Consider the following 23,487-nt stretch of genomic DNA (forward strand, 5'->3'; position numbering starts at 1 on the left):
CCAGGTGCAGTTGGCCTTTTCTAAAGCTTAGTTTCTCCAGACTGACCAAATTAGTCCAGGAGGACCCTGGACTCCAGCTGATGTCATAGGGGCCACCACTGATGGATCTCGGAAGGGGTGCAAATCAGAGGGCCTGGTTTGGTCTATAGGGGCTGAGCTTCCCAACCCTTTCCCTCCAAACCCAGGTAACAGGAAGGAAGGTGATATGCAGATGAGGCAAAGGAGCAAGCACAGTCAAAGGAGGGAAAGGGACATGGGCTTTAGACTGCCAGAAAGACCACTCCCTGTGCAATGAAGATGTGTGTGCAGTCGCTGTGTGCTGCAGGGCTTCGCACTGGGGTGGAGTCATCTTGGGCAGTATTCTGGGCTTGAATCCCTGCTTGGCCCTTTACTGGAGCACTGTGTAAGCTCTCTTGGCCTCAATCCCCAGGTGCTCCTCAAGTGACATAAACTTGACATAAGTGAAAAATGCACTTAATCCACCCAGTTGACATCATAACTTAACAGCACTGCTTGTTTCCTTCCCCCTTGTGATCACGTTGGTGACTGGAAGCTAGAGCTTGTTGCCAATGCCAGCATCAAGACAGAGTATAGTGCTACATTTTTCTAGACTGAGAAAAGATCAAAATTCAAACTTCCAAGTACAGTTTCGTTTATTGCTTTCACACCACCGAAAAGTAGGCCATCCTAAGTCATGGTCAACCTGTGCTGAGTCCTGTGGAAAGTGCCTGGAACAGACCCATTGCATTTCGAGGCTTCAATAAATATAATTTCTTTTCCATTTTCCTTCGTATTATGCCCATCACCTTATTTTGAATTTCTTCAGAGAAAGTAAAAAACTATTTAAGACAGAGATCCCAATTCTGATTTTCCTTCCTTTCCAAAGATCCTCCTAAATAGTTGATTCTGCTTAGCGTCTCTGGAACTGGAACCAAGTTCTGCTCTTTGGTTTTACACTGCGAATGAGGGTCCCTCAAATCTGTTTCCTTGTACATGACACCACTACCATAGACTTACGAACCCTTTTCCTGTGCACATATTATCAAAACATCTCAACTACTCCTCAGAGAAGTTGAATATGGGCTGGAGTCCTTCCGCAATGAACACACAAAGCCCAGAGGAGAGCTGTGAGCAGAGACTAGAGGCCTAGCTTTTTCTTGGATGGCTCTCTTGAGCATAAACAGGACCTCAGAACTCTGGCCAAAGGGCCTATGCCTAAGGGTAAAAGGTTGGCCTCAGTGACCCTGTTTCTGTTCCCTCAGGAACTTCATACTAATGGAGTTTATTGGGTATACCAACTTGGAGTATGGGGTGGGGTAGCGACTGAAGCTAGGTTCAGTCATGGGGATCCAGGAGTCTCCTCCAAAGCATGACATTAACTATAGTTGCCAAATAAAACAGGTTAAATTTGAGTTTCAGAAAACAACAACAATAAAAAAGTTAGTTTGAGTGGAGCATACATTACAAATTATTCCCTTATTTATTTGAAATTCAGATTTCGTTGGGCATCTTGTATTTTTATTTTGTAAATCTGGCACCCCTAATTAAAGTGTAGGCCATTGGGCTGGACACCTAAGGTCCTCCCAACAAACTCTAGACTCCCTTTCCAGCCTTGCTGCCTACTTCTGCCCTCCTCCTCAGCTCTGTGCCTGCCTGCCAGGATTGCATACATCACTTCCCACATGCTTTACCTGCTACAATCTCTGACCTCTGCAAATACCAGCCCCTCTAACTGGAATTATTTATGTTATTGCCACATCTAGAAATACTGCCTTTTTAGAATCCTTCTTGGGTGGTTTCTCTTCATGTAACTTTCCTTTGCTCCTCATATATGCCTCTGTAGTCATAAGATTTTATGATTTTTGCATACCTCCTGTCTTCTAAGTGTGTCCCACGGTGTCACACTTAGACAATAAATATTTGATAAAAACAATGAATTAACACATGAGCCCTCTGAGTATCTAAACAGAGGTCTACACCTGTCACACAGCATTGACCGTGTTCTTCCTTGTCACATGGGTTTCATCAGTATGCATCTGGCTCTCTCTGATACACTTTGCTCCTTGAGGACAGACCCTGCACCTCCTCTGTGATGTGGATTCTAGTGCAGCTGGAATTTATTTTGTGTTTAACAGCATAGTAGGGTGTGACTAGTTCTGGCTGCCTAGATCTAGCAAGACCCCAGATTCTAGCCTCCTGCCTTCTCAAACCTCAAAGCTATCTGGCTTGATCCTGGAGAACAGAGACAGGGTTTTTTCATGAATTACCTAGAGTAATGTGAACTCAGGGGTCTCAGGGGGCCTCCAGGGCTTGCATGCTGCTGAGAGAGGTGAAGGGGATGGAACAACACTTGGAAATAGAAAGGGAGTTTGTGTAGGGTGTGGGTACTGAGAGATGAGGCCAGAGAGAAATAGAAATATGGGGGTGGGGCACAGCAAATGAGAACACTGTTTTGTTGTTAGCCAGGCAAACTAGATTCTCTCTCTGATTTTATCCCTGCCTTGGACCAGGAAAGAAGGAAAGAAAAGAAATATGTGAGTGTCACTGTGCTCGTTCCTGAGGTTTCATCCAAATTTCCCAACAATCCAGTAGATGGCTGAGGTTTAGAAGGTAAATGATTGGCCTACAGACAGTCCAGTGTAGCTAGGAAACAGAACATAAATTAATCTCTCAAGATTAGACGAAGTAAAATTAAGGGCATTACATGATTTTTAAGATCCTCCTTTCTCTAATTTCTACCAGTATGGGGGGGAACAAAAAATCTCAACAAGGGCAGGGCAGGAGGAGATACTAAGGAATGATATGGACAATGTGTGAAATGTAGGGAAGTCACGGGCTAGGCTAGGAGAGATCTTCCGAGTGTGGGGCGTTGGCTTCTGCCCCTCTGTGTCGCTTGCTCAGAGAGTCAGATTCAGAGGGTCAGACTGAGGTGAGGAGATGGAATTGAAGTCAGCCCTGGGGCACCACAGGAGTGGATGCGGGCGGCAAAGCGTGCTAATTACACTTAGAAATCTGAGAAAGGAAAAGCAAGCGGACTTCCTGCAGCACTCGGAGTTGGGAGTGGGTTGTGTTTCCTGCGTACCTGGCCACGGAAGGACGCTCTTTGGTAGCAAGCACCTGGCTGGCCGCTGAGGGCTCGGGAGACTTCATCAGAGAATGGGAAGCCAAAGGGAAGCAGAGGTTATCCCGCAATTCCTCCTCCAGGCCGCCCCTAGCTTAGCCTACGCAGCCCGGACAAAGCTGGGGGAGGGGGACACCTGCAGCTTCCAGTGCCCCACTGACCTCGGGGCCCGCAGGTTAGGGGAATCTCAGCGGTCGGCCTAAGCAAGGGGGTTCGGGTGGGTGACACTCTCGCCACCGCCCCGCCACCCTCGAGGTGAGCACTGCAGCCTAGAGAACCCGCCGCCCGGACTCGCTGCGTGTGTGTGCGCGGGGTCCTACAGCCTTGGGAAAAGGCGCGCCTGGGGCATCGGGTTTCTGGGCGTGGCGTGGCGGCATGGGGCGTGGCTTGGCGCTCGGGGCGGCCGGTCAGTGGCCGAGCGGGAGGGGGCGTGGCGGGGGGGCACAGCCTCCGCCCCCTGCGTGCTGCTGCCTCGCCCGGAGACCGGAGCTGGAGGCGGCCGCGGCCAGGCTGGGCGCTGAATGGGGTGGTGGCGCTCTGCTCCGTCCCGCCCGCCGCCGGCCCCCGCGCCCGCTCCCGACTCGCCAGGGCCTCGGCCGCCCGCCGCCAGCCCCCGCCCAGGCTGTGAATGAAAGGCAGGCGCCGCCGGGGGCTGGCTGCAAGCGACGCGGCGACGCCGGCCTCTCGGGAGGCGCGCTCCCCGCGGAGATGTACGGTAAGGAGAGCTCCGCGCCCCGGCTCGGGCCCCGCAGGGGCCGACTCCGCAAACTTCCAGGACGCGGATCTTTGTCCCCTTGCGTGGCCCAGGCGAAAGGCGACAGCACCGCCTCGGTGCCGGGCTGGGCTGTTTCGGTCGCTCTGTGCGCGCGCGTCTGTGCCGAGAGGACAAAGATGCCTTGGGTCAGGGGACTCCGGAGTCCTGAGGTCCTTCGGCCCCGGAGCTGGCTGGCACTAGGGGCGGTGGGCGGTGGTCCGTCCGGGGGCGGGGGCTCTGGTGGTCACGAGCTGCTGGCCAGGCACTGGGGAAAGCGGGGACCCGAGCCGACAGGGAGTGTTGGTGGAGGTGGTCGTGTGACAGCATTTGCAGAATTAACAAAAGCGGCGTGTGCTTGGGAGTTTGATGCGGGAAGCCGGTCCAGGGTGGAGGGGAGACGCTCGCTGCGAGCCTTCTGCCGGGCTCGGAGAATGGGAGAGGCGGCGCCGGCGGTGTGGGGAGCGAGCCAGCGCTGGAAGCCTCATCTCGCCGCCCGGGATGGACTTGGCCTCTGCTGCCGCCTGCCTGCGGGTGGGATCCAGGCTCCCCAACTTCCAGATTGGCCCTCCGCAGGGATGAAGGGGGTACGCTATTGAGAGGGTGCAGCACAGTCCCTACCTCCTTCCCCTTCCACAGCTATCGCCCCCCTGACGTGAAACAGTTTCGCAGACCCTCACCATGCACTGTTCTGCTTGATCGTTGGCCAGGAATTCCTGTGGTTCTGCAGGCTGTGTGGGTGAGGAAAAGAGAGCGCTTTGGGTCCCACAGTGCAGCTCTGATGAGGGGAACGCTGGGGACCCAAACGAGTCTAGGAATGGGCTGCATTACAGAGCCTGCAAGGGCAGGCTGTGTGTGTGTGTGTGTGTGTGTGCGCGCGCGCGCGTGTGTGTGTGTGTGTGTGTGTGTGTACGTGTATGAACATGCCTGTGATGATCCTGTGAACATAGTCCATCAGGATCCAAATCTCTGGCAGCTATTCTGGGGCCAGCAAAAAGAACTGGAGCAGGGCTCTCCTGCTTCTCCCAATGCAGGGTAGAGGCTGGGATCTGCACCTGAGGGGTCGAGTCCTAGAAGAGCATGTCCCCAATTTAACTCATCTCTAAGGCTGTTGGGCTGCCTCAGTGTGCGAACAGACCATGAGTCACAAAGTTTGTTACAGGCAGAGCTGAAAAGGCTCTGGAGTTGGTGGGCCCCGTTATTTAGAAGACAATTGTTCAACTTTTGGATCCCTCTCCTTCCCTGCCCAGTTGCTAACACATTCCACTTCTGATCCAGGTAGAGAGATCAGCAAGTCCCCTCAGCAAGTATGATTTCTCTTAGGTGAGAAAGGAGAGAGGCTCTGTTGGTGACCAGTGGGGACTCTGGGGGAAGGTCACAAGCTGGGAGGGCATGAGGTTCCTAGGAGAGAGCTATGCATTTCTTTTTTTCTGTTTTTCCCCCTAATCTTTTCTGCAGAGGGAGCAGCCTGAAGCTGCAGATCATCTGACAAAAGCATGTGACTGCAGGGGCACCTGCAGCAGGGAAGGAGTTAGGATTGGCCCATCAGAATGGGTCCAGATTACCAACCCTGGTTCATCTGAGCCCCCACATTCATTGCATTTAATAGATAATTTGGTAATTTATCCAGGGTAACTGAGAGTTGGGGGTCTCAGCTGGCTCTGCAAGTCAAGGAAGGGCTGAATAGAACAGGAGAGTGAACTGGGAAGCCAACATATCTGGGTGCTATTTTCAGATACACCACAGTTTTCATTTCTCTTTAATACTGTGTTTTCATTTCTCTATATGCAGAGTGGGGACTTCCCCTGAATGATTCATGAAGTCCTCTGGGCAGTTGCCTGCAGCATAAGTGTTGGGTGGGAGGTCATCACTGCATGTGGCTCACTGGTCTTCATTTCCCCTCTCCTCCCCTCCTTCCCTTACTTACCTCTGCCTTCCACCACTCAGTCTTCTTCAGTCTCTTGTCTTTTTCCTTTGGCCTATGGGAGACTAAGGGCCTCTGATCGTTGCTGGAGGGCACAGCTATCTCAGACAGAAGGAATCCTAGATGGGATTAGCCCATCCCAATCCAAGGACTTGCCTTAGACAAGTGGGGTCACCTCTCTAAATTCTAACTCTGTATAAAATTCCCATCTACCTCTCAAGTTGCTTGGGAGTCTTGAAGCTGAGTGGCGATGTCACAGTGCACCATAGAGGGTTCTGCCCTTGCAAGACAAGCTACACAAGAGCCTGTGCCTTTTGGGTCCTTTTGGACCTTCACCCTCTTTCTGTCTGCCAGCTCCTGCAGTGCCTGTTTGCATCACCTCCCAACCCAGCTTGAATAAACAGATCACCTTCACCTTACCAGATGTGAACCACTGAACTACTTTTTTTCCCTTCATCAGACTGTCCCCAGCTGCCCCCCTCACCACTCACTCATTCCAAAACCTTGGTTATTTTTTGAAAGTGACTCTCCAAATGGACGAAAGTGACTTTCTAACAGCTCTCTCCTATCCCCATACTGGGGTTTGAACTCAGGGCCTTGTGCTTGCTAGGCAAGCACTCTGCCACTTAAGCCATGCTCCCAGCCAGTTGATTGATAGGAGACATGGGAAAAGAAGAGCACTTTGTACTGGAGTGGGAAGACCATGGACAAGATCTTTGCAAAAATGAATTTCTAGGGCTGGGGGCATGACCCAAGCAGTAGAGCACCTGCCTAGCAATTACAAAGCCTTGCGTTCAAACCCCAGTACCACCATCCCCCCAAAAATGGATTTCTATTAGTTTTTCTGTCTTTTCTTTTTTCTTTTGTGGTACCGGGGCGTGAACTCAGGGCCTACACCTTGAGCCACTCCACCAGCCCTATTTCTTTTTTTTTTTGTGAAGGGTTTTTTGAGATAGGGTCTCGTGAACTATTTGCTTAGGCTGGCTTCAAACCGTAATCCTGATCTCTGCCTCCTGAGTAGCTAGGGTTACAGGTGTGAGCCACCAGCGCCCAGCTAGTTTTTCTTTTTGTTGGGGTTGCATAAGTAGGACTTTCCCTGTTTCTCTCACCTGGGCCAGAGCCTTGACCATCCTGCTTGGGAGCATCCCACATAAGCACTGAGGTGACAGAGCTTCCTGAGATGGCTGTCTCTGGACTGAGGGCAGCCAGCCATGAGCAGGGAAGATTGACTGGAGAGGATTTCCAGGCCACACCATGGTCTGCATGCCTGGTCCTAGAAAGCCAACGTTTCTCTAACTAATTCCTCTGCATGTGCCCCTTCCTGCTGTGTGCTGGAGAGTGCTTCCTCTCGGGAGAAAGCAGTGGTGCACAACTTTTGAAAATGTGCTTGACAAAGTGTTCTATGTCGACTGTGTGACTGTTGTGATTGAATCAGAGAAACTGCAGGGCCAGGCAGATTCTCCTGTTGCAAAGACTCACCTTGGCAGAAATCTCTGATTTCTGCTGCTGCTCCCTCTCACAGGCAACTACACTCTCTCTCTCTCTCTCTCTCTTTGTCTCTCTCTCTCTCCAACCCCCTCTCCCAAATCTGGAGCCTCCTGCAGCCCTTGGTGCCATCTCTGGATGGTGCATTAGCAGCTGTGTGACCTGTCCCCTCCTCCACCCCCATTCCCTTTTTCTCCTTAGGGGGGAGCCCAGTAGATAGAGCCTGTTTTCTCTCTCTTGCTGCTCACAGTTCCGTGATTCAGGTGGTTACAATTTTCTTCTTGCGCATCAATAAAAATAAGACATTAATATTACCTCACGGAAAATCTGCAAGAGGAAGGAAAAAATCATCCTCCAGATCCTACTGGCTAAAATCCATCTTTGGAGGCTGGGGTTTATCTCAGTGGTAGAGCCCTATAGCACCACAAAAGAATAAAACAAAACCATACCTCTTATGTTATGATGTAAATCACCCTGTGGCTTTGCCACTCCCTTCCTTTTGCCTTTTCCTGTCTCTTTTCTTTCCCAATCCTGGCTGCATTATTCCTGTTCGGCAGGGTTAGTGGTCAAAGAGCACAGAAGACCCCTGTAGCCTGTTTCCCCTCAGGTGATCTTGGACCTGCCAATCAGAACTTTTCTGATTTTCCTTCCTGGCTCTAAGGTGACAACACCCACCTTACCCTAGAGATAATTAGTAAGAGAGCTGCTCCCACTTTTCCTTTCTTTAACTCTTTTCTTTCCTGCTTCTTAATTTAAGTAAGGGCAAAATCAAATGAACAAATGAATATAAACTTCTGTCCCAGGCTTAAGAATAGTACTTATGATATCATTCCTGTATCAAAGGATAAATTAATTTTTAAGGAATGACTTTTTTTTCTGGTAATAAGCCAATCCTTCTAGATGATCTAAAAATATAGCAAGCAATAAACAAATGTTCTTCTGACATCTTTCCTTCTATGCATTTGTTTCCGTGGTTGGAATTATTCATTTTACAGAATTTCATAGTTTTTTGTACATAGCATTAGGAAATAAGCATCCTCCCCAACCCCAAGTTAATGGAAACTTGCTGGCTACCATTTAAGATACATACTCATACTAGGCTAGTATTGTTATAGCATGGTGGTAGTGTGTGCTTGGCACACGAGACCCTGTGTTAGTTAGCTCTCTGTTACTAAAGCAAATAGCTGTGATTGATCCACCCAAAAAGAAGAAAGGTTTATTTTGGCTCACAATTTCAGAGGTTTCAGGCGATGGTCAGTTGGCCCCATTGCTTTGGGGCAGTGGTGAGGCAGCTATCCTGGCGGAAGTAAGTGGAGGAAGCTTCTCATCTCATGGCAGCCTGGAAGCAAACCGAGGAAGGCAGGGGGCCAGGTCCCCAATGTCCTCCTCCAGGACAGGCATGCCCCCCAACCTAGTGCCCTTCCTCCTCCAGGACAGGCATGCCCCACAACCTAGTGCCCTTCCACTAGGTGTGCTCTTGAAGCTTCCAGTAAGGACAAGCTGAGCACCAAGGCTTTAACTCATGGGTTCAGCCACATTCCAGATCCAAACACCCCTCCTTCACATGTTTATGGGTACCATGGGATGCTGTCATCCCTTCATACATACATTACTTCCTTGTGGTGAGAACACTCAAAATCCTTTCTTTTGTTTTTAAAAATGTGTATATACAGTACGTCATTATTATATTATCAGCAGTCACCCTTCTGACCAATAAAATACCAGCTGGTTGCTTTTTTTTTTTTTTTTGTGATACTGGAAATTGAACTTAGGATTGTGTTACCAGTCCTTTTGCATTTAGTTTGGCTGATTGCTATTTTTTGGGGGGCAGGGGGGAACAATGGGGCTTGAACTAAAGCAAGCACTTCACTTGAGCCATGCCCCTGTCCCTTTTTGCTTTCAGTTTTTGTTTTTAGGTACGGTCTTATGCTTCTACCTCTACCTCCTGAGTAGCTGAGATTACAAGTGCAAGCTACCACACTTGGCCTGTGGATGCTGTTTTAAATAACTGTATAGCAGTACACTGAAGAAGTACCTGGTGTCCAAAACTTTCCCTGAGCTCTGGGATTTTTTCTCTAGGCTAGAGATCTCCCTTGGTCAAGGTGTATAGGTATAGAAACATTTTAGAGACTTGTTACATGTTGTCAAATTGTTTTCATTTTGTGTCAGTAACACTCCCATCAGCAGTTATGAGGTGCTTTTCTCCCTGTACTCAAAGCACTAAGTGCTAGGGGCTAAAACAGTGGTAGAGCTCTTGCCTAGCATTCCTGAGGCCGCAGATTTGAGTCAAAGTACTGCAAAAACAAAACGAAACAAAAAAAATCATCAGGCTGGTGGAGTGGCTCAAGTGGTAGAGTGACTGCTTAGCAAGTATGAGTCCCTGAGTTCAAACCCCAGTATCACCAAAAAAAAAAAAAAAAAAAAAAAAAATCACATACTGAGATTACCCTCCAATCTTTGTTAATTAAGCATACTTATTTACGATTTGATAGAAGGTTTATGTCATTTCAACCTGCATTCTTTTTATTAGTGAAGTTTAGCATGGCCTATGTTTTTTTAGCCATTTGTATAGTTCAGTGAATTGTTGTATGAGTATGTGTGTTTTATTTATTGAGGGTATTAACCATCTGCCTTTCCTTTGCTCTCTGTTGTCCTGAAGGGAAATAGACATGAACTATGAAATATTTGTGGAATACCAGATAGGTATGCTATAACACAGGACATCACAGGGGATACAGAAGTGTATAAAAGCCCTTTCTGCCAAGAAGATTATAATTTTTTTTTTTTTGATGGGACTAGGGTTTGAACTCAGGGCTTCCCACTTGCAAAGCAGGCACTGTATCACTTGAACACACCTTCGGTTCAAAGATTACAATTTAAGTAGGCAAACAAGTTGTAAAACACACAAAAATTGTAATGATACAAAGACACAATTATAAAATCACAATTTGGCAAGGCGTGAGGAAGCTACTCATCCAATATCAGCCAGCAGTATCTTGAAGCAGAAGAGACCAGTGTAAGATGGAGTACTTTTTATGTTTTAACTGATTAATCTTTGAATTAAACTCTACAAAGTAAAGTTTATTATTCCCATTTTGGAAATGAGAAAAGTGAGGTGGTCCATGGCCACTGAGTTTGTGGTAAGATTGAGATTTGAAGCTGGGCATTCCAGGTCCAGAATGTGTTCTTGACATTCCCTCTCCCCCACACCTCTGCCAGCGCCCCCCCACACCCACCCACCACATGTTAGGTTGGGAAGAGCAGGAGAATAAGGAAGAGCAGCTACCTATCTGCCAACTGCCTAGAGATACACACAGCCCCCTCTGGTCTAAGAGGGGAAGAGCCAGAGGGCAGGTGGTTGAGTGGAAGACAATGCAAGAACCAACCATGGCATTGAAGACAAGGAAGCATGGCCTGTGAATTAAAACTCCCTCCCTACCAGCTCAGGTCCAGGCAGTCTGGAGGCCCTGTGCTCTTTTGGAGAGGTGGGGTTAGAACTGGCTATGTGCTACACCCCCAATCCCAAGCACCTCTCTCTCATACTTGGACAGCAAAGCCATGTATGTGGTATATGGGCCTGACCAGTATCAAGGGAGAGACAGTGACTGGTCCAAATCTCACATGACCATAGGACCCTGGACAAGTAGTTCATCTTTCTCTGACCCTTTCCCTCCTCTGAAAAATGGGAATAATATGTCTGCCTCACTCATGAGAGTGCAGTGAGGGGGTCAAATGAGCTCGCATTTGTATACAGGTACTTCATTGCAGAACTCTGTGCTTATGAAAGGCGATAGTGTCTGTTGGAGGTTCATGACTGTGTCTTTCTCATCCCTGCATCAGAAAGATGCAAAAATCTCTTAGGCCACAAAGAGGACAGAGGTGACATCTTTACCTACAACTTTTTATAATTTTAAATTCGTAAGCATTACTAAAATTTTAGCGATGTTTCTTCCACACCATTTTCTTTATTATCTCAATTCAGAACAATCCTTTGGAGGTGGATGTCATTATTTCAGTGGTTGAGCCAAGGATGCTGAGATTCAGAAGCCTAGTAACTTGTCAAGGTCATACAGCTGGTTCTAGTCCATTCACTCCACTGCCTCCTAAGCCAGCATTCTCAGAGCTTCATGTGAGATGAAACTACCACTTTTGCGCCTGATAGCAAACAGCAAACTTTATCAAATTATCCCAAACTGAATACTTGAGTAGATTCTACATTGTTTATTTGTGGTTTTACATCTAGGGCTTGAGTTCTAGGATGCCCTCATTAGGCACCCAGATGGACTTCTCGGCTCAGCACCCCACAGCCTACCCTTTCACTTGACAGAGGGCTCTGTCTGTAAATCTGAGAATTGGAATTCTTGTATTCAAATGCTAACTTTCTTGATCCTGTACAGAAGGACCCAGATAAATTCAAGCATCTGGGAACCAGGAGTCTTAACTTTGTAGCTTGGCAGAGCTCCTGCCCTGATCATAAATATTCAGAAAGACTTCTTTCCAGGTCCCAACTTTCTTTTTACCCAGATAAGACTTGAAATAACATTTATAAATTATGTGTAGGATCAGCCCTAAGTTACAAGAACAGCTGTAGAGACCTTGCACGAACATGTCTTAGAAAGGAGCGGCTTGCAGTTAAGTGTAACACTACCAGCATCTCATCGCTCCTCACAGCCTGTGCAGGAAGGAAGCTTCTAGAACAGAAGCATAAGGAGGGATGCTGGGAAAATCCAGAGCTCTACCACTAAGCTGTCTTCATGTCTCCAGTGTACTTTGTTGTTATTTGTGTGATTTATTTGTTAAATGGAATGTCATTTACTGCTTTACACAACATATCTGTGAACCTCTTGAGCACACAATCTCTATCCTTTTCCAGCACCTTGCAGAGAACTTTTTTTTTTGATGTGCTAAGAACTCACATGTTGGCATTGAATATAAAATAATCATATGTATCATTCCTTTATGCAAATATGCATAGCAGCCTATCCTGGTAGAGAATTAATGATGACGGCTGGTATTTCTCTAAGGTCAGAATCCTTTAGTGACAGCAACAATATGTTGTCCTCTTAATTGTGCCTTCCAACACTTTCATAATTCTATATAAATAATGAACAGACCCGAGTACAGCATGTGACTCTTCCTCCACATTTGAGGTGTCAGTTACCTGCAAGGTGGTGGAGGCAGTCAGATATGCTCACAAATTTCCTTCTGGGTTTATAGGGGTCAGGAGAAGTGTCACGATCTTTCTCTTCAAAAAGGGGGATCATTTGATAGTATATGTATAGGTAAATCTGTATTTTGATTTCCATTCCTATCATTTGTACCTTATTCTTTCACAAAATAAAGATGAAAAGGCCTTTTGAGGCAAGGCAGTAAGTGTGTTTCTGGTTGCCTAGAGCACTGGTCAGAATGTTCCTGGTAAACAGCTCTGTAGCCTAGTGTGCCTTCAGGCTTAGAGAGAGAGAGAGAGAGAGAGAGAGAGAGAGAGAGTGTGTGTGTGTGTGTGGAGGGGCTTGTGTGGAATAGCAGGATCTTTGCTGAAGGTCACAGATGGACAAAGCAGCACAGGAAGAAACAGCATTGTCTCCTGCTGCTGTCACCAACTTCTAAAAGTGTGTGATCCCATAGCAGGTCTGAGCCTGTGTGGTAAATCCAGGAGCGTGCTGCTCTCAGAGCTGCTGGAAATGTCCTTCTCTCTCCTGGACAGCATCTGGGAGAAGAACAGGGCTGAGTGTTCTGGAGAGGCGTGGGTGGTACTGGGCATTGGCAACACTGGCCTGCTGCTTTCTCAAGGACGGTTCTGGAGTGGGGCAGGAAACCGGCCACCAGGGCTGATTCAGGCCCGGTTGCTGTGGGAATCTGGGCAAGGTGCTCAGGCCTCCTCAGCTGCAGTTTTAGCGTCTGTAAGTTGCAGGAGCTGACTGGACAGTCTTGAAGGGTTTCTGAGTCTTATATCTGTGAATGGGCTGGAGCAGCTGTTTCATCCCCTGACTGGTTGCTCAGGGCTGGCATTGCACCCAGAGCAAGAATTTTCAAGCCGTCTAGGTAGGAATGTTGGCAAGATTGCTGGCACTGCCATTTCAGGTCCCTTATGTAACCTGGCTATGCACTGGCTTCCTCATTGGTACAACAAGGATAATGAGCTCTTTGTTGGTTCAGTGTCTGTCCTGGGGTCCTGTCCAGTGGGACCTCTGTGCTGACAGGTACACTGGGGCAGAGGTAGGAAGGGCCACTGCCTTCTGCCACTCAAGTTTCACCAAACCCTGCCTGGTGTTCCTTTCTCCATTTTCTCCCACATTTTCAAGGATAATAAGATTCAGAGAAGTTAAATGCATTTGTCCAAGGTCAGCCAGCTCATTTAGTGGCATAGCTGAGAAAAGAGCCAGGTCTGTTCCATCCCATGTCTTCTGTTCCACATGGACTCACTATTTCCACTTGGGTTATATCAAAATTCTAAACTTTTGCACCTCAAAGGACACTGTCAACAGAGTGAAAAGGCAGCCCACAGAATGGGAGAAAATATTTACAGATCATGTGTTAGATAAAGGGTTAATATCCAGAATATATGAGGAATGCCTGTAACCTAACAAAACAACAACTTAATTTAAAAATGTGCAAAAGACTTCACTAGAGAGCTGGGCCTGGTGGTATGTGCCTGCAATCCCAGTAGTTGGGTGGCTGAGGCAAGAAGATCTGGAGTTTGAGGCCAGTGTGGGCTACAATAGCTATACCCCGTCTACAAACAAATAAACAAAGCTAGATTAGACATTTTCCTCAAAGAAGATATATAAAGGGGCAAGAGATCCATGAAAAGACACTCAGCACCACTAATCGTTAGGGAAGTACCACTCAAAGCCACAATGATATTCTACCTCACACCCGTTAGGATGGCTGTTGTCAAAAAAGCAGAGGAGAGAGCAAAGCTGTGGAGAAACCGGAGCCCTTGTGCACTGCTGGTGAGAATGTAAAATGGTACAGCTGCTGTTAAAAATACGATTCCTATATGATCCAGCAGTTCCACTTCTGAGTGCCTACCCAAAAGGACTGAAAGGAGGGACCTGAAGAGACACTTGTCCACTCACATCCACAGCAGCATCACTCACAGTGCCTGAAGGCAGAAGCAACCCCAGTGTCCATGACTGATGAATGGCTAACAAAATGTGGCATCCACATACAGTGGATAGGGAGGAAAATCAATAGGGAGGAAATCATGACACATGCTGCAACATGGATGAACCCCAAAGACATGGCCGTACAGCAATGTGAGTGGACAGTGCCACTGAAGTGTGCACTTAAAAAGGATTAAAATGGGAAATTTCATATTATGTAATTTTTTTGAGGGAGGGTCTTGCTATGTTGCCCAGGCTGGTCTTGAACTCCTGAGCTCAAGTGACTCCTCTGCCTCAGCCTCCCAAGTAGGGGTACAGACCATTGTGCTGGCTTATATAAAATTTACCACAATTTAAAAAACTTCTTTTTGGCCTGGGTATAGTGGTGCATGCCTGTAATCCCAGCTACTCTGAAGGTGGAGGATTTTTTTTTTTTTGTCAGTACTGGGGTTTGAACTCAGGATTTCATGCTTTCAAGGAAGAAGCTCTACCATTTGAGCCAAACCTGCAGCCTAAGGTAGGAGGATTTTTGTCCAGTACCCACCTGGGCAAGAGCACAGACCCTATCTGAAAAGCAAGCTAAGAGCAAAAGGACTGGGGGCATGGCTCAAGGGGTAGAGTGAATGCCCAGCATTGGCCCTGAGCTCAGTCTCCAACAATGCCAAACAAACAAACAAAAACTTTTGTGAGTGCACATGTGTGCATGAGACGCCATTGTCAGCTGATCATTCCCTCACCAATGGCATGAATTAGAGCACATTGATGTCTAAGCATTAGTTGCCTATGAGACTCAGAAAGTAACACAATCACATTCTTTGGATCTCTGGAAAACTCCAACTCAAATTAAGAATGCCATTAAAGCACTATTTTTTTTTTTTTTTAGTAAAAGAAGTCTGTAAATGAGATTAAGGGCGTGTCTGATGCTGCCTTTGTGAAAGCAGCTGGAGGGATGGTTTTCAAATTTGGAGTGTCTGTTAGGAATGGGCTGAACCAACGACAAATGCAGTGTTCACAAGAGGGGGTGTGGAAGGGGTTCTCAAGGGTCTGACCATTGCCTCTGGGCAGCAAAACTGAGGATCCAGCAGGGGCCATGTGGCTGCCAGTGGGCAGAGGAGAGCCAGACAATTTTGACAGAAGATAAATGTGAATTCAGATCTGGCCTCTGACTGAGCCACAGTGGTTGGGTGCCTGAATTACAGATTGGTTTTGGATTGAGCTGCCTCACAGGAGCAACTCTAGATGACCTGCTCCAAAGTGAGCAGGAAGCTTTATTTATTTAAAAAGAAGAAGAAGAAGAAAAAAAAGCTAATGGTATACCAGCGAGCTGGCCTGTGGTCAACGCATATGCACTGCCCCAGAAAGAAACACCCTTGACATCGAGCTGTGGTTATTTTGGGGTGAGAGAATCATGGGTGATTTTAATTTACTCTTGAAAACTACTTGTGTTTTTCCTACTTCATATAGTGAGCATTTTTAATGGTGAAGCATAAATATAATTAAAAGTATTTTTCACCACCAATAGTCTGATGCGCAGTGGTCTAGATGCTTCCAGTTATGCTTTAGAAATGGTCATTCAAAGATACACAAAAACAAATCTATATTGATAGGAATCAGATTGTAGAGGGGTGGGGGACTGACTGGGAAGGGGACCTTTTTGAGGAGATTGGAAATGTCCTAGCTTTTATTTGAGTGGCGGTTACCCAAGTGTAAGAACTGTTGTCAGAACTCCAGGTACAGAACTCTTAAAAAAACCCGTGCGTCTTTTGCATGTTAATTATATTGCAACAAAACAGTTAGGAAATCCAGGGAAAGAAGAAACCATGCATGCAGGCTATCATGGGGCTGTTCTGCAGTGCTGGCATTGGGAATGCTAAGACACAGCCAAGGGCTGTGCCAGCCTGCACCAGGACTCTTACCCACTGCACAAGACGATCCCTGGCACCCCAGTGAAAGGGCTCATTGAAAGCTGCCAGGCAGGGCCCCGTGCTACAAGAGGAAGCTGACCAGACATCCAGCTCATCGACAGCTGGGAGGTTGATGGTACCAGGGCAGTGGGCAGACAGCCCATAAACGGCCATCTGCGTGAAGGGGCTGCTTTCTGAGCACTGCCTTTGAAATTGCTGACTTGAGGACCTGAATGACAAAGCTAGCAGACTACCAACACAGCATGGCTGAGTAGAGCCAGCTTGTGACAAGGATTGATTTTTCCTTTTCCACCTTGGGGCTTCTGTGACCTCACACCCATAATAACGTCCTGTCCTAAGAACATAGCCTTTAGTGGCTATTTCCTGTTCCCTAATAATACACTGACTGGTGATATCTCCACACAAAGACCTCTGTCTCCCTGGCTTAAAAAATGAATTTTTGTCTAAAGGCACACTGAAATGAATAAATCAGTGTGTCCTTTTCAGGTTACAGGTTAAGTGTGAAGACCCTGGAGTCAGGTCCATTTTTTTTTTTTTTCTCATTGGTAGGGCTGAGATTTGAACTCATGGTTTCACACTTGCTCTACCTCTTGGGCCACACACCTCCAGTCCATTTTTTTCCAGTTATTTTGAAGATGGGATCTTGTGAACTATTTGCCTGGGCTAGCCTTGAACCTCGATTCTCCCGGTCTCAGCCTCCCAAATAATTAGGATTCCAGGTATGAATCACCAGCGCCCGGTTAGGCTTGGGTTTGAGTCCAGCCTTGCTGTTTTAGCTCTTGTGTGACTTTGAAGATGTTACGTACCTGCCCTGTGACTCATTTTCCTCATCTGTAAAATGGACACAATGCATTCCACCCCAGTGTTGTTGGGAGGAGGAAATGAAAAGGCACTCAGACCTCTTAGTGGTTTCTAACCAGTGAGTGGTAGCTTTTTTTTTTTTTCCTGTGGGACTGAGGTTTGAAACTAGGGCCTCATGGTTGCTAGGCAGGCACTCTACCTCTTGAGCCACTCCACCAGCCCTTTATAGGGCTTTCTAAGGAGCCGTTTTCCCACTGTCTGCTTTTTGCTGCTTGCAGTGGGCAGCATCTGTCGAGGGATTTCCTTCCTCACTCAGGTGTCACAGAATGCCATGCACACTGGAGCTGTTTCATTAAAAATGGGCCTTGGCTCCGTTTGGACTGCCTGCTTACTTGGCATTTCTAGTAGGGCTCAACCTAGCACTTGTTTTGCATTTTTTGCAGAATTCTGCTGCTTGCTCCCGACTCTGTTTTGCATTTCAAAAGCCTTGCTTCTGAAATTTCCCTCTGGCACTGCGACCACCCTGGCTTTAGCATTTTAGCCGCCCTGGGCACAGTGCCTGTTTTGTGTTCTGGCACCCCACACGAGCTGCGACAGACTCTCTGATTATATATTTGGATGTCTGAATGATTAATCTTGGGTTCTTAGCCTGTAAGAGTCTGGGTCTTGAATCTGTTCTTCATCTGTATATTTAAAGCACTTGTGCTTGCTCTCAATCAGTTTGGCACCATCACAATGGAGCTTCCTCTGGCTTCTATATTTGATACTGTGTGATCATTTGGGAAGCTAGAGGTGAGTAACCCTGCTTTTTATAGGCTGCCTGTTGACCGTGTAGGAAAGTAGGCATATTTGGGGAAAGAGGAAAGCAGAAATGTGCTGTACATCCAAATCCTGATTTTCAGTTCTCAGCTCCAAACTTAAGCCAAACTCCTAATGCTGTGTTGTTTTCCTGCTGTAGATTCTCTATGCTTCTAGGTCTTTGTGAGCTATTTGTTGGAATGCTTTCTCTCTCCCATAGTTCATGTGCATGGAAAAAAAAATTGAATGCTACTGGTGCCCACGAGGAGCTCGGATCGCCTTACAGAGAGCGCCACACACAGACACGAACTTCCTTTTCTTTTCTTTTTTTCCCCCTTTTCTCCATTTATTGGTAACCCTAGGGCTTAAAATGCTCCAAAGCACTCTTTCCATAAACATAACCTGCATACTCCTACTGATAAATAATGTTTAGGAGTGAGTAAACCGTGCTACTCACGTTATATAGTAAATTACCAACAGTGCTCTCCCATCAAAGCTATAAAACATGTAGCTTGGGGTTCTAAGGCTGAAAGAACACCTCACAGGTTCATCCCTGGCCGTGCCAGTGGGCCCCCAAGGGCCTGTGCGGCCATGCCAGTGGGCTCCCAAGGGGCCTGTGCGCTTGCTGTCGGAAGCAGCCTGCAGTCCCAGTGATAGAGCTGGCTGAGTGCTGGGGCAGCTGACATCACTGTTAAATTACTGAGCCATACATTATAGGATGTTCCTTGAGCCAGTTGTCCCTGCAGCTGAATTACATGGTTCCTCCTTTCATTGTCATTCTTCACTTACTGCATTTGAAATTCCATGACTGGTTCACAACTATAATTCCATCTATATGAGAGGCGGAGATCTTGTGGATCATGGTTCAAAGACAGCCCTAGGCAGAAAGTTAGTGAGACTCCATCTCAATTAACAAGTTGGGTGTGGTAGGGCACCCCTGTCAGCCTAGCTACTTGGCAGGTAACCCCAGTACTGTGGAAAGAAGGAAGGAAAGAAGGAAGGAGGGAAGTAGGGAAGTGGCGGGGGGAGGGAGGCAGGAAGGAAAGAAAAAAGAAATTCCAGTGTCTTTCTCTGCATTGCCTGGTGGCCAGGCCCTGTGCCTTTCCTTGTTCTGCATTCTAACGGCTTCTTTCTCTGCTCGTTTTTCCATCTTGAAACTCAAGGGGCTGGTGGAGTGGCTCATGTGATAAGAGTGCCTGGCTAGCAAGTGTGAGGCCCTGTGTTTAACCCCAGTACTGCCAAAAAAACCCAGGTGTACATCTTGAAACTCAAGGTTGGCGGACATGATGTCCCCTGATCCTTGCCCCTGTCTGTGACTATGGCCTCTGGTCCTTGGCTGGCCCAGCCTATCCATGTCACACACTAACCCACTGTGACCAGACCAACGCTGTGAGGCTGCAGTCCCCATCTAAATGTCTCTAAATGTCTCCCTGGAAGCCCCTTTTCCACTGGTCCTCAGCTGTGGATTCTGTTTAGTGGTCTCCTGGGAGGACCCAGACACACACCATCCATTTATCCCCAGAAGCAGGTTCCTTATGCAGTCTGAGGACACGATAAAAGGTGACGGGCTGCTACCAAGTGGTAAGGCAGTTCTCCCTCTTGGCCTGGCCTTTGAGGGCATCACCATGGCCCCTCCCTAATGCTTCCAGGGCCCCTGATGCTGCTCTAGACAGACGCTCAGCTGATGTCACTCAGAATTCTCATGTGAACTCAGCTCCTCCATGCCTTTGCCGGTGCCCGCTGCCCAAAAAGCCTTCCTTTTTCTTTGTCCCCCCACCTCCACAAGGAAGATCTAAACAAATATTTCCACCCCGTGCAGTCCCAGTGCGATGACTCCCTCACCTGGCTCTTGTACTTCCTTTTGTTCTGGCTGCTGGTGCATGTGCAGTCCCTCTGAGGCCACGAGGACTTGTGCATTTGTTTTCTCTTCATCTTCCACCTTCTAATGTACACACCATGCCTTTGGATGGCAAGCATGCATGCAGGAATGGAGGGTCTTGAGTCAGATCAGAGCTGAGCAAGTACAGAAACCTGTGTGAGTGTGTGTGTGTACTAAAAGATTCCAAAGCTTTGAACAGAAAATTATTTTTACCAGACTTTGTGAAGAGTTTTATCCTGAAAAGAAAATGAGGGAAGCGTTAAAAAATATTTATTTTAAATTAAATGAATAGTTTCTGTTGAGGGAGGAAACTCAACTAAAAACTAAAGTCCTAAGTCAGAACTTTCTGAGAAGCTAAAATGTCTGTGTCTGCACTGTCCAGTGTGGTTCCCACTAGCTACATGTGGCTATTTTTGGCAGGACAGGTGTTGGGTTTGAACTCAGGGCTTCCCACTTGCAAAGCAGGTGCTCCTTGAGCCACACGTCCAGCCCCTGTTTTTTATTTAATGTGTTTTTGTAGTCCAAAGCATCACATAAATACACAAAAAATTGTACATCAAAATCATACAGAAAACTGTGTAGCCTGAGCAACTCAGCAAGACCCTGTCTCAAAAATAAATAACAATAAATAAAGCAGCAATTATCACATTGAATGGTGCTCCCTAAGACCCCCATCTCCAGGTCACCATGCCAGAGCTGCGCCGTGGATCCTTATGGGTCATTTTTATGATTCACAGCATGGATGCACGCATATTTACACACATGCCAAGTCTGTGGCGCGCAAATGGTATCATGCCATACGTGTTCTGCAGCCTCCTTTTTAATCACCGGTGTATTTGGAGAGCCGTCTGGGGTGACACCCACAGCTGTACACAGTTCCTTTCAGCTGCCACATAGCGGCCACGGTGTGGATGTCCCTGTTTATATGGCCAGTCTGCCAGTGATGAGCACTAGGTTGTTTCCACAGCTATCTGTGACCTGCTTTCCCAGGCAACGAACAGGTGCAGATATGGAGTCATTCTGTGCCCGGAGTTCTCCCACCCCCGCTTTTCCTGGCCCAGATATGCAGGGTCAAGGCCAACGTGGGACTAGCCCCATGTCTGAGATGCCACCAGGGAGCTGTTGTTTGCTTTTTGGTAGGAGGGTGAAACCTAGATTTTTATCATCCTGGCTGTGATGAGCTCTGAAAATACTGAGACGTTATTAACTATCTGAGGACGACAGACACAGACAGCACTCATCTGCAGGCTGAGTTCAGTGCAGACCTGAGGAAGATCCAGGATGCTGATTACTGCCTGGCTTTCAAGTCAGATCCCTCAAGCCACACTCTTGGGGCCCAAGGATCAGACAGCTGGGGTTAAAGGCACATGTATTTGCTAGCATTTTGGACATTGGGGGTTAAGTAAGGAATAAAACAAAGATACATCATATGCCATGTACCTGAGTCACTTTCTCAACCAGGCAAAGGAGGCTCCGGCCTTGGGCATGGCAGAGAAGCCAGTGCAAATTAAACCGAGACAGAAGCCTGGCCTGCTTCTCATGGACAGGGGGTGCTTTCTTATCTGGTGCTTTCTTCCATCTCTGGTTCTCATGTTTTTCTGGGATCGAACTAAAGGCCTTCTGCACACTGAGCTACACCTCCAGCATCCTACACACTCCTAATTTCAAAGCATGATGAAATAAAAGATTATTAATGATTCCATGCCAAGTTTTTTTTACTTCAGTGATTTTTGATGACTTCGAAATTCAACACTGAGGGCCAGATGTGGTGGTACACACCTGTAATCCCAGCACTTAGAGGCCAAGGCAGGAAGATTGTGAGTTCAAAACCTTCTTGGGCTAAATAATGAGACACTGCCTCAAAAAAAAAAAAAAAGAAGTAGAAGAAGAAATACTGGAGGTGTTGGTGATGGTTGAACTGTATAAAAAAATGGAGGAGGAAGGTAGGAAAGGGTGTTCCCTGTTATATTAGGGAACAGAGACGACAAGGGCATGCCCTGCTAACCAGCTTCACATCAGGCTGTGAAAACTTGGGGGGGGAAGTGAGGGGGGATGTGCAGATCTCCACACAGCATTAGTGGAAATGAAAGCAGAAGAGAAAAGTCACTGTGCCCCAGCAGGCTAAGGTACCTCCTTTTCTGCACATTCTTGGCCCTAATTTAGTCGTAATTTTTGTAGTCTTGGCCTTACTGTGGATACAGTTTGGTATACAGTAGCCCCCTGGTTATGGTTTGAGTATGAAGTGACCCCCAAAAGACTCTTGTCCCAAGCTGGTGATGCTGTTTTGGAAGCTTGAGGAGGCAGGGCCTAGCTGGACGAAGTAGGCCACTGGAGGTGTGTCCTTGGAGGCTGTATCTTGTCCTTGCCCTCTCTGCCTTTCTGTCCCTCTGTCTGCTTCCTGTCCACCATGAAGTGAGTAGCCCCTGATCATGCAACCATGATGTTCTGCTTTACCACAGGCCACAAGCAACAGAGCCAGCAACTATGGACTGAACTGTCTGGAACCATAAGCCAAATAAATCTTTCCTCCCTTAAGTCGTTTATTTCAGTTATTTTGTCATAGCGAGAAAAAAGTCTAACTGACTCCCTCTTATTTGTAGGGATGCGACCCAAGACCTCCAGTAACTGCCTGAAACCACGGATAGAATCCTATGTAGACTGATTTTTTTTTTCCCATGCATACGTACCTATGATAATTTTTAATTTGTAAATTAGGCAAAGTAACAGATTAGTGATAATAATTAATAATAAAGTAGAACAATTATAACAGTATACTATAATAAAACTACCAGTATCACTACTCTTGCAGTTTGGGTTACTTAAACACAAGCAGTGCAATATTGAGACAGCCATTCTGACTAACTGAGGGTGGTGCACACGGCGTGGATACACCAGACCGTGGGACAATTCACATCCTGGGTGGGTGGTGTGGGACTGCATGAGACATTTATGCTACTCAGAACAAAATGGATTTAAAGCTTACAAATTTTTTTGTTTCTGGAATTTTCTACGTAATGTTTTGGACTGAGATTGACCCCAGGAAACCAAAACCACAGAAAGGGAAACTATAGGTGAGAGGGGACAACTGGAGGCCTTTCTCATTAAACACTCCATCCTAGGAATTTTTCCATGTTGTAACCTCATTATCAAAATTATGCCAGTGAGGCTGGCACTTAAATTATTTATTCAAATGCATTTAAGCCAGCTGGCTAAGTTGCACTGGAGGGCCTTTGTTTGCAGAAAGCATGGTGAAAGTATGTCCTGTGCCTGTGATTTAGTGGGAACCCTCAAAACAGAGTGACAGTGCTGGAAGCCTCCTCTTCATTGTTTTTCCATCCAGATTTCACATCAGCTTTTCAGAATGGTGGTTTTCTGGGGTGGGGGTTTCCAGACTCTGGCCCCAGTTTGCCTTGTTTCTCATGGCAGTTCTCAAATCTCACTTGTCACTCTAGTGACATGAGGTTACTGATATTGTCATTCCTCAGTGGTAATAGGAATTTTAATCCAGCTTTTAGGATGTGGCTACTGAAACACCTGTGGAAATGGGGGTGGGGTTTTTTTCCATTTTTGTCACTAGTTCCAAGCTTTTGGGTTCTCCTCTGTGCTGTCAGCCAGGACTGCGGGCTCTTCCTCAGCTGTTGGCCCATCTGGCTCTTCCTTTCCTCTCCTGCCCTTAGTGGCTCACCTCCACCCCACA

The 23,487-nt window shown here is 47.1% G+C and overlaps 1 protein-coding gene across 5 annotated transcripts in view; it reads left to right on the top strand.

The window, feature by feature from the left end:
• Positions 1-3,649: 3,649 nt before the first annotated feature.
• Positions 3,650-23,487, top strand: part of Efr3b (EFR3 homolog B) — an 82,096-nt gene continuing 62,258 nt past the window's right edge. For 2 of the 5 annotated variants that reach the window (XM_074049306.1, XM_074049307.1), the window contains exon 1: positions 3,655-3,836. In XM_074049306.1, coding sequence (XP_073905407.1) covers positions 3,750-3,836 — 87 coding nt within the window. In that variant the 5' untranslated portion in view covers positions 3,655-3,749. Of the gene's footprint in view, positions 3,837-23,487 lie in introns of all 5 variants that reach the window. The other 3 variants (XM_074049308.1, XM_074049305.1, XM_020162635.2) reach the window with 3 other exon arrangements.

Source organism: Castor canadensis, chromosome 12 (assembly GCF_047511655.1).
Source record: "Castor canadensis chromosome 12, mCasCan1.hap1v2, whole genome shotgun sequence".
In the NCBI taxonomy this organism is placed as follows: domain Eukaryota; kingdom Metazoa; phylum Chordata; class Mammalia; order Rodentia; family Castoridae; genus Castor; species Castor canadensis.